The sequence below is a fragment of the Balaenoptera musculus genome, chromosome 14 (genome assembly GCF_009873245.2).
Source record: "Balaenoptera musculus isolate JJ_BM4_2016_0621 chromosome 14, mBalMus1.pri.v3, whole genome shotgun sequence".
NCBI classification, from domain to species: Eukaryota; Metazoa; Chordata; class Mammalia; order Artiodactyla; family Balaenopteridae; genus Balaenoptera; species Balaenoptera musculus.
Genome location: NC_045798.1, coordinates 16,995,085 through 17,008,754, shown reverse-complemented (window position 1 = coordinate 17,008,754; position 13,670 = coordinate 16,995,085). Strand labels below are relative to the sequence as shown.

Genomic DNA, 13,670 nt, shown 5'->3' with positions numbered 1-13,670 from the left:
ACCTTTGATATGACAATTCTAAAACCCTTTTTGTTCTACAAGTCAGATCCAAGCCTTTAGAATTCCAAAGCCCAGGGTTTTCTTACAAGCCCACTGTGGGGAATGGGGAGAAGGGAATGGTATTGATGTAGTGGGGAAAAAATTAAATGTGTGCCTTAGAATCAGACATACCTAAGTTTGAGCCCCTGCTTTGCCATTTGCTAGCTGTGTGACCTGAGGCAAGTTGCTTCACCTCTCTGAACCTGTTTCCTCATCAGCAAAGTGCATAATTGATGGGAACCATTCAACGAGGCCCACAGCCCAGACTCAAGCACATGAGAGGACATGGAGGCAACCGTCACTTCCTTCCCATCCCCCTTCTCCCGGTTGTTCAATGGGGTTGACAGCTTTGCCACACACACACCGCCCCCCCCATATACACACACATACACACAAATGATGAAGCTGGGCTGAGTGCAAAGGGGTGGGTGTGAGGGTCAAGATTCCAAGATGTGCACCTCCAGAAATAATCCCTTTCGTTCAAAAGCACTGATGACAAATATGTACACTACTTCCAATGCCCCCCGGCTGCCAGGGCTGGCTTGTTGTTCAGGAATATTTCTGCAACAGACAGACTCAAGGCCAACCCAGAGTCAGCAGGGAGCAAAGCAAACACTACAGTCTTATCTTGGGGCGGTGGGGCAGCTATAAGAAGGGAGGCCATGGGGACATCAGTCTCTTCTCTTGCTCACCAACTGACAACAGGATGAAACTCTTCGTGTTGGCTGCTCTGCTCACAGGTAGGCGAGTCCCCCCAGCTCCACCCCTTCCTGAGCTGAGATCTCTCTCCTCTGCAATGGGGCCCACAGGTCACAAGGCTGGCCAGACCTGGAGTCTTTTTCAGGGCTCACCGTGGGGGCTTAAGAGGTCCCATATTGGGGTCCCCTCAAATCCCCCCCGCAGCTGGCACCCTTTCAACCTTCAGGTCTGAACTCAGATGACCCATCTCAGAAAGGCTTACCCCTTCCATTCAAGCTAAGAGAGCCCCCTCTCCTTTTCCCCTACCATATGGCCTCGGTACAAGGTCTTCTCAACGCCTGTTCTTTGCCTGCAGTGTGTCTGTTGTTGATTCATTTCTTTCTTTATCCCACACCCACACCTAAGCATGGGCTCCATGGGAGCAGGAATAGTGCTGTTTGCACTACTTATTGAATAAACGAATAGAATCAGAATTCACTAGAATTCAAATCCCACCCCATTCAGCCATTGTTCATTCATTCACTCAACATTGATGATATCACAGCCTCTAAGGTATCAGGCTCAGGGTTGAGACTGGGGACTCAGAGATGAACGAGCCATGCTCCCCGTCCAAGGAGCACGCACGCCCGCGCACACACACGAGTAGGAGCTTTGTGCAGGTCTGGCCTCTGCAAAGACCAGAGCTGGCTGGATCAGAGAGAAAGAAAGTGGAGGGAAGTAGAAGGGGGGGTCTGGAGATGGGCCAAGGTAGCCAGGCTACTCCCGTCTGAGCAGCCTCCAGGCTCTGCTCCTGGACGCAGCCTCTGTGGGCTGTGCCACCGTGGAGGCTGCTCTTGGGGGAGAACGACCAGCTGCCGCCCTTCCTTAGCCCTGGAGCTTAAGCACATGGAGCGCCTTCAGTGTCCACAGCAGATCAAGCACAGGAAGGGCCTGGTATGGGGCAAAGAGATAACACTGATGGCCGATTGGATAGTATCCCCAAATCACTTAGCGCCATCTTCTCTTTAGGGCACCAAATCTCACAGGTAGGGCTCTACACAGGAGGTAAAGAGGTCCTGGTTCCAAGTCGGCTGTTCCAAGCCTTGTGCTTGATTTGGGCAAACACTCAGCTAGAGGCTGACTTTGAAAACTTACCTAATAGATAATTATTGAGTATCTACTATGTGCCAGGCACTTTTAAAAATTCACATATTGGGACTTCTCTGGTGGCGCAGTGATTAAGAATCTACCTGCCAATGCAGGCGACATGGGTGTGAGCTCTGGTCCGGGAAGATCCCACATGCTGCGGAACAACTAAGCCAAATAAATAAGTAAATAAATAAAGAATTACTTTAAAAAAAAAATCACATATTGATGATTTCATTCATGTAACTCTTCATATATTTATTGAGTGCTTCCTTTGTGTCAGGCCCTGGGGAATAAAATCCATGAGGCCTGTCCTTGAGGAGTTTATGGTCCTATGAGAGGGAGGCATTAAATAGAGGGATACAGATTGTTCGAGGTACTATAAAGAACATGAAGAAAAGTGGTAGCAGAGGAGCCACTGAGCTTGAGTGGTCAAAGCACCTCTTTGAAGAGGTAGCATTTAAACCAAGATGTTCCAGCCTTTTGAAAATTGAGCTGACCAGTGTGCCGGGCAGAGGGAAGAGGAGGTGCATGGGTCCCGGGGCAGAAAAGAGGTCGTCCTGTTCCCTGTTGAGAACAGAGGCCACACAGGCCTCTCACTATTCCTTACATTCCTGCCCCCTCCAACCCTGTCATTCCCCCACCCAACCCTCCGTTTAGATTCCCCTGCCCTACACCAATTTTTCAACCTTCTAACACAATATCCGATTTCCTTATTTATTACTTTTATTGCTTATTGTTTTTCTCCCCAACTAGGACATAAACTCAATGAGGTTATAGATTTTTTTATTTGCTCAGTGATGTATCTCCAGCTCCCAGGGCAGTGACTAGCACATAGTAGGTGCTCAATAAATATTTGCTGGATAAATAACAGGGATAGTTTTAAACTATCATATGTTCACACAAAAACTAGTACACAAATGTTCATAGCAGCATTATTCATAATAGCCAAAAAGTAGAAACAACCCAAATGTCCATCAAGTGATGAATGGCTAAAAAAAATGTGGTCTATCTACACAGTGGAACATTATTCAGCCATAAAATGGAATGAAGTACTGATACATGTTATAACAAGGATGAACCTCAAATCGTTATGTGAAGTGAAAGAAGCCAGTCACAAAAGGCCATATATTGTATGATTCCATTTATACAAAGCGTTCAGCATAGGGAAATCCATAGAAACTGAAAGCAGATTAGTCGTTGCCAGAAGGGAGGGGGGAAAGGGGAGCGATTGTTAATGGGTACTGAGTATTCTTTTGGGGGTGATGAAAATGTTCTGGAATTAGTAGTGATTGTTGCACAACTCTGTGAATATGTTAAAAACCACTGAATTGTACACTTTGGTTAAAATGGTGAGTTTTATGTTTTGTGAGCTGTTAAGAAAATTCCTATTCACTTTACCAGGTTCCTGTATCCAGCTCTTTTCAGGGAGGCGGCTGGCCGGGGTCAGGGGGACGGCGTGGGGTCTGAGAGAGCAAGCAGGCAGTGGGGTCCCTGGGGCGCCGGCAGCCAACCAGGACGTATCTGAACTCTGGCTGTGTCTTCCTGCAGTGGGCGCTGCCCAGAGCGGCATCAGCCCGCGGGCGTTATGGCAGTTCCGCGGCATGATCAAGTGCGCGATGCCCAGCAGTAAACCCTTGATGGATTTCAACAACTACGGCTGCTATTGTGGCCTGGGTGGATCAGGGACCCCTGTGGATGAACTGGACACGTGAGTTGATCTGCCGGGAGAGTATTCCTGGGATGGGAGGAGGGCACAAGCCAAAGATCTCACGAGGCACAGAAAGGAGATTTGCCTATTTGCTGAAGATAACACACGTTCACCTCATATAAACTAGAAAAGCCTGAATCCAATGCTCCCTGTCGGGGATGGAAAGCAGGTCAGGGATGTAAAGTAGTGGGTGCTGCTGCCCTCTAGTGGCAGGACTTTGCAACACAAAACAACACTGCAAGGGTTCAGTCTTCTGCAGTGGTGAAACCCTCACTGCATCTTCAGAATACAGGCTTGTACTGTATTCCTGAAACCATTTTAAAATCTCCTTCAGTAAACATGAGAAAAGGACTTAATTTTTTCAAGCCGCAGGACCAGTACCTCTCAGAGCAGGTCAGCTAAAACATCCCCACCTGTTCCTGAGGGAGCGGGTTCAGGCTGACCTGCTGCCCTACCCCTGCTCCTGCCTCAGCTCTGTCCCTCCCCCTCTCCAGGTGCTGCCAGACACACGACAACTGCTACCTAGAAGCCAAGAAACTAGACAGCTGTACATTCCTCCTGGACAATCCCTACACCGAAAGCTACTCATACTCGTGTTCTAACACTGAGATCACCTGCAACAGTAGGTTTACCCCCTTGTTGGCTCAAAGGCCCTCAGTAGGCATGGGGAGAAATAATTGTAATGATAGTCACCACTGATTGATCATTTTCTTGGTGCCGGGCAGTGTCTCCTTTAATCCTCGAAACAACCCTATGGGATAGGTACTATATATTATCCCCCTTTTGCAGATGAGGAAACTGAGGCTCAGAAGGCTGAGCTAATTGCCCAAGGGCACACAGCCCATAAATGGTGGTGTTTTGTTTTTTACATAATTTTTTTAAATGTATTTATTTTATTTATTTATTTTTGGCTGCATTGGGTCTTCGTTGCTGTGTGCAGGCTTTCTCTAGTTGCGGCAAGTGGGCGCTACTCTTTGTTGCGGTGCGCGGGCTTCTCATTGCAGTGGCTTCTCTTGTTGCAGAGCACAGTCTCTAGGCACGCGGGCTTCAGTAGTTGTACCGCGTGGGCTCAGTAGTTGTGGCTCCCGGGCTCTAGAGAGCAGGCTCAGTAGTTGCGGCGCATGGGCTTAGTTGCTCTGCGGCATGTGGGATCTTCCCAGACCAGGGCTCAAACCGTGTCCCCTGCATTGGCAGGTGGATTCTTAACCACTGCACCACCAGGGAAGCCCCGGTGTTTGGTTTTTGCACATAGGTCTATATGACTCCAAAACCTCTGCTTTTAACTGCCATGCCATACTGCTTCATTGTTTCATAAAAAGAGCTAAGAACTAGCACATATCAGGTTTTCATCGCATGCCAGGTACTAGGCAAGGTGTGTATATGAGATAGGTTTTATTAAGCCCATTTTACAGTTTAGGAAGCTGAGGTTCAAAAATAGTCACTTGCCCCAAATCACACAACTTATGAGTGGTAGGGCCAGCATTTGAACTCAGTTGCTTCTGATTTTAAAGGCTCTGGTCTTAACCACTAAGTTATGCAGCGCTCATGGTGAAATGTGTCTCTTCATGAAGGCGGTTCTGAAAAGCAGACAATTCAGAGAGGTGTAGGGTATTGTCGTGTGAGACCAGCATTCTGAATTTTCATTGCCCTTCATTTTGCACTCACAGATACATCCCACTTTTTAAAAAACGTACCAACAACACTGGAATAACCATAATCCAACTCCCCAAGTGCCAAGAAAAAAATTACCTGGCATCTCATCATCCTAATAAATAAATGGTTTCATGCCTCTGTGTTCCTTTTCACCCTTATCTTTGGAATAAGGCTTATGTCATTTTAACTTGGCTAGGCATGTGCCCATCTCAAGTCCTTTGCTTCTTCTGCATGAAACACTTCCCACCAGATATCTGATTGAGTCACTCCCTCTTTCTAGATCTTTCTTTAGATGTTGTTTTCTCAGTGAGGTCTTCCCTCAACATGTTCTTTTATTTATTTTTTGTTTTTTGGCTGGGCGCCGCGCCCAACCAGGGATCGAACCCAGGCCCCCTGCAATGGAAGCTCGGGGTCCTAACCACTGGACCGCCAGTGAATTCCCTCAACGTGTTCTTTTAAATTGCAAACACACTCCCTCCATCTCTCCAGCATTATCCTTTTTCTCTCTGCTTTATTTTCTCCACAGAATTTCTGAACGGCTGATATATTTATGTTATTTCTTCATTTGCTATCTCTCCAATAGAAAGTAGGATTCACAGGGACAGGGATTGTTGTCTGTTTTCTTCATTGCTGTATCCCCAGAATCTAGAGCAGAGCCTGGCATCCTGCTGGATGTAAATGTTTGATGAATGCACAGTCTAGATACAATCTTGCATTCTGCATTTTCTCCCTTATCGCCATGTTATGACCATGTCTCCATATTGTTTCATAGTCTTCATTGTTACTTCTTTCATCGCTGCATAAAATAGCTTAATTTGCTTACACAGTCTCCTGGTAACAGAGATTTTGGTTGTGCTCCACTTCAGAAAGCCAAATACATGGGAAATCATATTTTTACACTGCAACTTGATCAGCAAGAGTTTCTTTCTATGGATTCTGGACTCCTTTACGAATTTGATGAAAGCTATAGACACTCTCCCCAGGAGAAACACACACACACACACCCCACATTTTTGCAAATAATTGTTTTTAACTGCAACTGCCTTCTCCCCCCAAAAGCAGGTCAAGAAGCCTGCAGCAGAAGATGTTTATTCACATGATTAACAAGAACTTGCTACATACACACTATTATATATAAAATAGACAACAAGGACCTACTGTATAGCACAGGGAACTATATTCAATATCTTGTAATAACCTATAATGGAAAATAATCTGAAAAAGAATATATATATGTATAACTGAATCACTTTTGCTGTACATCTGAAGCTAACACAACATTGTAAATCAACTATACTTCAATAAAAAAATTAAAAGAAAAAAACAATAACTCACTAAATAATTATTTCATTATGCACACTTCATAATCTAGTTAAGCACTAATTTATGCTTTAATGGAGTGGGTGAGGAAAACATTCATGATTTTTAAGAGAAAGGAGCAGACAGAAACAAAACCTTAATAAGATTATTGAAGGTAAGCAGATATACATAATTAAATTATGGATAATAAAGCTGAAATTTATTTTTTTTATTTTTTGCATTTTTTTAACATCTTTATTGGGGTATAATTGCTTTACAATGTTGTGTTAGTTTCTGTTGTATAACAAAGTGAATCAGCTATCTGTATACATATATCTCCATATCCCCTCCCTTTTGCGTCCCCTCCTACCCTCCCTATCCCACCCCTCTGGGTGGTCACAAAGCACTGAGCTGATCTCCCTGTGCTATGCAGCTGCTTCCCACTAGCTATCTATTTTACATTTGGTAGTGTATATAAGTCCATGCCACTCTCTCACTTCGTCCCAGCTTACCCTCCCCCCTCCCCGTGTCCTCAAGTCCATTCTCTACGTCTGCGTCTTTATTCCTGTTCTGCCCCTAGGTTCTTCAGAACCCTTTTTTGTTTTGTTTTGTTTTTTTAGATTCCATATATATGTGTTAGCATATGGTATTTGTTTGTCTCTTTCTGACTAACTTCACTCTGTGTGACAGACTCTAGGTCCATCCACCTCACTACAAATAACTCAATTTCGTTTCTTTTTATGTCTGAGTAATATTCCATTGTATATATGTGCCACATCTTCTTTATCCATTCATCTGTTGATGGACACTTAGTTTGCTTCCATGTCCTGGCTATTGTAAATAGTGTTGCAATGAACATTGTGGTACATGTCTCTTTTTGAATTATGGTTTTCTCAGGGTATATGCCCAGTAGTGGGATTGCTGGGTCACATGGTAGTTCTATTTTTAGTTTTTTAAGGAACCTCCATACTGTTCTCCATAGTGGCTGTATCAATTTACATTCCCACTAACAGTGCAAGAGGGTTCCCTTTTCTCCACACCCTCTCCAGCATTTATTGTTTGCAGATTTTTTGATGATGGCCATTCTGACTGGTGTGAGGTGATACCTCATTGTAGTTTTGATTTGCATTTCTCTAATGATTAGTGATGTTGAACATCCTTTCATGTGTTTGTTGGCAATCTGTATATCTTCTTTGGAGAAATGTCTATTTAGGTCTTCTGCCCGTTTTTGGATTGGGTTGTTTGTTTTTTTGATATTGAGCTGCATGAGCTGCTTGTATATTTTGGAGATTAATCCTTTGTCAGTTGCTTCATTTGCAAATATTTTCTCCCATTCTGCGGGTTGTCTTTTTGTCTTGTTTATGGTTTCCTTTGCTGTGCAAAAGTTTTTAAGTTTCATTAGGTCCCATTTGTTTATTTTGGTTTTTATTTCCATGAAATGTATTTTAAATGTTATTTTTGTTGTTTCTTTTGGTTACAAAAGTAAACAAGGTCAAAGTAATGTAATTTCAAATTCTACAGTAATGTATGTCATGGAAAGAAGAAGGCACCTATAATCCTAATACCCAAGATAACCAGTTAGATGTATTGCCCTTCAAATTTTTTTGGCATATACTATGTATTCTTTCCCTTTAATAAAGTATCTTGGGGGCTTCCCTGGTGGCGCAGTGGTTGAGAATCTGCCTGCCAATGCAGGGGACACGGGTTCGAGCCCTGGTCTGGGAAGATCCCACATGCCACGGAGCAACTAAGCCCGTGAGCCACAGCTACTGAGCCTGCGCGTCTGGAGCCTGTGCTCCGCAACAAGAGAGGCCGCGATAGTGAGAGGCCCGCGCACCGCGATGAAGAGTGGCCCCCGCTTGCCGCAACTAGAGAAAGCCCTCGCACAGAAACGAAGACCCAACACAGCCAAAAAATTAATTAATTAATTAATTAATTTTAAAAAAGTGAAATTCTTTAAAAATATATATCTTGGAAACATTTCCGCATATAGACATAATTATTTTAAATGTATAATATTGTATTTTAAGGCCATTCTGTAATTTTTAAAATATGCGCTTTAGAGAAATTGGCTTATGAAACTTCACTAAGTTGAAATGTACAATACTTTGCTGCCTTGAGTATATGTCATAGTATTTTCCATACGGTTTGCAATTGCTTGCCTATGTTATCAGAGTTCTGTGGTTATATGGGTTTTAAAAGCAGTGAGTACATTTAGAGGTGTGAAATAGACAGAACTTTCCAAAAAGCAGCTATCACACCTAGGATCACCAGATAAAACAGGCTGCCCAGTTAAATTTGATTTTCAGATAGACAAGAAATGATTTTTTTAGTCTGTGTCCCAAATATTACATTCATTGTTGATCTGAAATTCCAGTATTTTTATTTGCTTTATCTGTCAACCCTAAATTTGCACCAGTGGAATGGCCACCAGGTCATTTCAGTTAATTCTTCCTGCCCCTGGATTGTACAAAGCATGAACCGCCTTGGCTCAGTCTTCTGTTCTTGCCCTTTTCCAGGCAAAAACGACGCCTGTGAGGCCTTCATCTGCAACTGTGACCGCACTGCTGCCATCTGCTTCTCAAAGGTCCCGTACAACAAGCAGCACAAGGACCTGGACACCGAGAAGTACTGTTAGGACTGAGTATCGTCCCAGGAAATTGTGATTCCCTACCTGCCCCATGGCTTTCACCTTACACCATGCCCTCCAATAAAGTATCTTGTTGAAAGGCCTCCCATTTGGAGATTCTTTTATTCTCTATCTTCTGAACACGACTAAATCACTTCCTGGTCCTTTGTGAGCATCATTCCTTCTAGCCTTGGAAGTTGAATTAGAGGGATATTTCTAGGAAGTGAGTACCATGAGACTTTAATAATGATTAACAACCACTGATAATTTACTCTGTGCCAGAACTGTGTGTCTCTAAATTCCATGGACAGCCCTATAAGATTTTTTTTAATTAATTTATTTTTTATTTATTTACTTTTGGCTGTGTTGGGTCTTTGTTGCTGCGCACGGGCTTTCTCTAGTTGCAGTGAGCAGGGGCTAGTCTTCGTTGCGGTGCACGGGCCTCTCATTGTGGTGGCTTCTCTTGTTGCGGAGCACGGGCTCTAGGCACGTGGGCTTCAGTAGTTGTGGCACATGGGCTCAGTAATTGTGGCTCGCAGGCTCTAGAGTGCAGACTCATTAGTTGTGGTACACGGGCTTAGTTGCTCCAAGGCATGTGGGATCTTCCCGGACCAGGGCTCAAACCCGTGTCCCCTGTCTTGGCAGGCGGATTCTTAACCACTGCGCCACCAGTAAAGTCCAGCCCTATAAGATTTAGACACTATTAGCAAATCCTATTTTTCTAAGCTGAACTTCAATAGGCCAGGTCACCTGCCCACCAAGATTCATCTCGTAAGTAGCAAAGAAGGGATCTGAACCCAGCAAGTCCAACAGAACACACGCTCTTAACCATGACCCTGCCCTGCCTGAAGTGGTGGGCTCCTCAGTTTGAGCCAAATCTCACCCCCTTATTTCTCTGCCTCCGTTTCCAACTGCGTTAAACATTTTTTCCTATAACTCCTTTCTAAACCCTTCAAAGCCTTCACCGCACTCTACAAGCTGATTTTTACACTGTAGTCATGAAATATAATTAACAATAACAGCTTCTACATCTTGAGCACCTACCACATATCACTGTGCTAAGGGCTTTCCGTGTCTCATCTCATTAAGCATTCAAACCAGCTCTGTGAGATCGATGTTATTGCCCCCATTTTATGGATGAGGAACTAAAAACTCAGAGAAATCACTTGCCTGAGATCACACAAATGGCAGAGTCACGATTTGACCAGATCTGTCTGCTTGGCAATGCCTGAGTTCTTAACCACTTAAGTCACTCGGCCAAGTTTCTCTACAAAGGTTTATGACTGCACTGGTACTGAAATTCACCAGAAAGAGTGGGGAGGGACACAGAGGGAACTGAATTGGAAAAGCAAAGAGATGAGAAAGGACGACGTGGACTATGAGAAGCCATCACTGAGCAGTTTTAAACCACTGGAGGCTCCGGGGTGTATGGTGGGCAGTAAAGGAGTGTGTGCAGATTTGTCTTTTGGCCCAATTTCTCCTTCATTTCATTCATCCATTCAATGAATATTTATTGAATACTCTCTCTGGGCCAGACACAGTACAAAATGCTGAGGACACAATGTATTTGGGACTGGCCTGAAGACAATGATTTATTGTTAGTAGCTGCCTTCAGTTTAGTCTTCTCTGAAACTTTTTTTTCTTGCTGTCAAACTGGCATATGCTACATAACATATGCTCTATGTTATATGCTATGCTCTATGCTCCAGACTGTGCCAAGCATTTGGCACAATTACCTCATCATCCTCACAACAGCTCTATAGTTGAAGGTATTATTACCTCCCCATTTTACAGATGAGGAAACTGGCTCAAAAAGGCAAGTGATTTGTCAAAGGCCACCCTTTCATAGATGGGATAGCTGAGATTGGAACCCAAACCTGGATAAATTAGAGGAAAAGTGCCATCACACCATGAATTTGCTGAAGGCAGAATGAGGTGTCTTAATCACTTTTGTATCCCTATCTGCCTGGTACTGTCCTTGATACATGCGGCATTCAATAAATAATTGCTGAATGAAGTGTTGGTCATTAGCTCTCAGGACCTTTTGGCAGGCAAGAACGGGACTATTGTCAAATGCAAATTCATCAAACCTAGGTAGAATGGCTAGTCTATACGTACTGTGCTACAGCATGATTGCAAGGGATACACAATTAAGTTAGACCTGGCCTCATCCTTCAAAGAACTGGAAAGGTTATAAACGTCCTTCTTCTATGAAAGGAAACTGCAAGCCCCTGTTTAGGTGGGAAAAAAATGTGTTTTTTTCTTTTTTTTTTTTTTTTGGTTGCGTTGGGTCTTAGTTGTGGCATACAAGCTCTTAGTTGCGGCATGCATGTGGGATCTAGTACTGGGCCAGGGATCAAACCCGGGCCCCTTGCATTGGGAGCCCGCAGAGTCTTAACCACTGCGCCACCAGGGAAGTCCCGAAAAATAAGATTTTAGGGGACTGTTGCTTATTCCTATTTTTTTCGGTTGATAAACAACAGAGAAGAGAGTCACCCAAGTACTCCAACTGGGCTCTAAAAATATCCTTTGACGTAAAAACCTACCTCTTTTTATCATCCCAAGTGTTGGGGGAGAGAGAACAAATTCCTTTAACGATCTTTAATGAGCATCTGCGGGGTGCTCACTACAGGAAACGGAATACGGGAAACACTGGTACAGTAGCTGGGATGATTTAAATGAATAAAATGGACCGAGAGTAATGCAGTGTCGGGATTACGTACATGCCAGAAGCCACAGTATCTTCACAGTGCTTAGCACATCACACATGCTCATTAAATAATTGTTCAACGAAGGTACAGCATCGCACAACGATTTTCCGCAGGCGAGGAAAAACCGCGTTGCCTTATTTATCTTTTCGGGTCACGTGACCGTGCGCACCCAATCCTGTCAATTCGCTGGCCACACCCCAGGGACGGAGTATTATGGAGTGGGAAATATGATTGGGTATCTTTTGGGCACGTGGCTCTCGGTTCCTCTTTTCTATTGGTGAACAGCGGCCCAGTCCCCAGCCTACCTCCGCGCCTCCCAGGCTCAGGCCCCGCCCCTCTCACGCTCTTTAGGAGGCGGGGGTAGGGGGAGGAGGAGAGTCAGCGCGGGCGCAGTGGTTGGCGTCCTCGGAAGGTGGGAGCCGGTGCGGTCTTCTCCAGAATCCGGCAGGAAGGACAGAGTGGGCGAGTCAAGTGTGAAAAGACAGTGACCTCCTGTGCGTGTGACGTTGGGGTCAACTTTCCTACCGTGCGCGTCCCTCTCTGGGTCTCTCATTCCCTGCACACACGCACCTCTTCCCCCAGCTCCCTCTACTAGTTTCCGGCTGGTAACTCCTCCGTTTCATTCATCCTGGGGAGGCACCGAGGGGACCAGGAAAGTGGGGTGAAGGAAATCAAAATGGGGCGAAAAGGAGGAATGGCCAAGGAGAGAAGCGAGTAAATTTCGGACGAGCCAAAGGCCTCTGGGGCGTCCCAAGTTCTCACTTGAGTCCCCACCCCCGCCTTCGAGAGAAAAAGAAAAGGTGAAGGAATTTGCAGTTCTGACCATGTTTTTGCTTTTGCTGTTGCCTCCGTTTGGAATGATCTCCCTCTCCCTGCTTGGTGATTGCCTGTTCATATTTTAGGACCTAACTGGGGTCACTCTGAAAGTTTCTTGAGCCTTGCCCTTCTTCCTTCTCAAAGTACAGTTGCTTAGTTACCCCACGGAATTTCGAGAACATTCAAAAGAGAGAGCGAGTTCAAAACTGGACTGGCTTTGATTACTGGCCTGGTCACTTTAGGTGACCCTGGGCAAGTTACATAAGGTCTGTGAGCTTCAGGATCCTCATCTTTCAAAAGAAATAACAGTGCGTGGATCTTAGGGTTGTGGGAATAAGGTGAGTAAATGCGTTGTAAAATGCTTCCTACAGTGCTTGTTGTAAATGTTCAATAAATACTATTTCCGAAACAGAAGGAAGGATACTCTTTTTTAACTTTTTGAATGAAAGAGGCTTTAAATTCTATAGTGCTTTACAATTTTCAAAAGTTTCATACACGATTTCATATAATCCCATCATAACTCCCCACCCCTATATTGCCCTTCCCCCCTTCCCTCTCCCTACTGGTAACCACTCGTTTCTTCTCTATATCTGTGAGTCTGCTTCTTTGTTTTATTGACTAGTTTGTTGTATTTTTTAGATTCCACATATGTGATATCATACAGTTTTTGTCTTTCTCTGACTTATTTCACTTAGCATAATGCCCTCCAAGTTCATCCATGTTGCTGCAAATGGCAAAATTTTGTTCTTTTTTATGGCTGAGTAGTATTCCATTGTATATTTATACCACATCTTCTTTATCCATTCATCTGTTGATGGACACAGGTTGCTTACATACCTTGGCAATTGTAAATAATGCTGCTGTGAACATTGGGGTGCATGTATCTTTTCGAATTAGTGCTTTTGTTTCTTTCCAATATATACTCAGGAGTGGAATTGCTGGGTCATATGGTAGTTCTATTTTTAGTTTTTTGAGAAATCTCCATACT

The 13,670-nt window shown here is 44.2% G+C and overlaps 1 protein-coding gene across 1 annotated transcript; it reads left to right on the top strand.

Moving 5' to 3' along the window:
* Nucleotides 1-653: 653 nt before the first annotated feature.
* On the top strand, nt 654-9,258 carry PLA2G1B (phospholipase A2 group IB). The gene is made up of 4 exons (XM_036823683.1): nt 654-779; nt 3,415-3,574; nt 4,069-4,196; nt 9,046-9,258. The coding sequence occupies exons 1-4, from the start codon at nt 746-748 to the stop codon at nt 9,162-9,164; spliced, it is 441 nt and encodes a 146-aa protein (XP_036679578.1). The 5' UTR covers nt 654-745; the 3' UTR covers nt 9,165-9,258.
* The last annotated feature ends 4,412 nt before the right edge of the window (nt 9,259-13,670 follow it).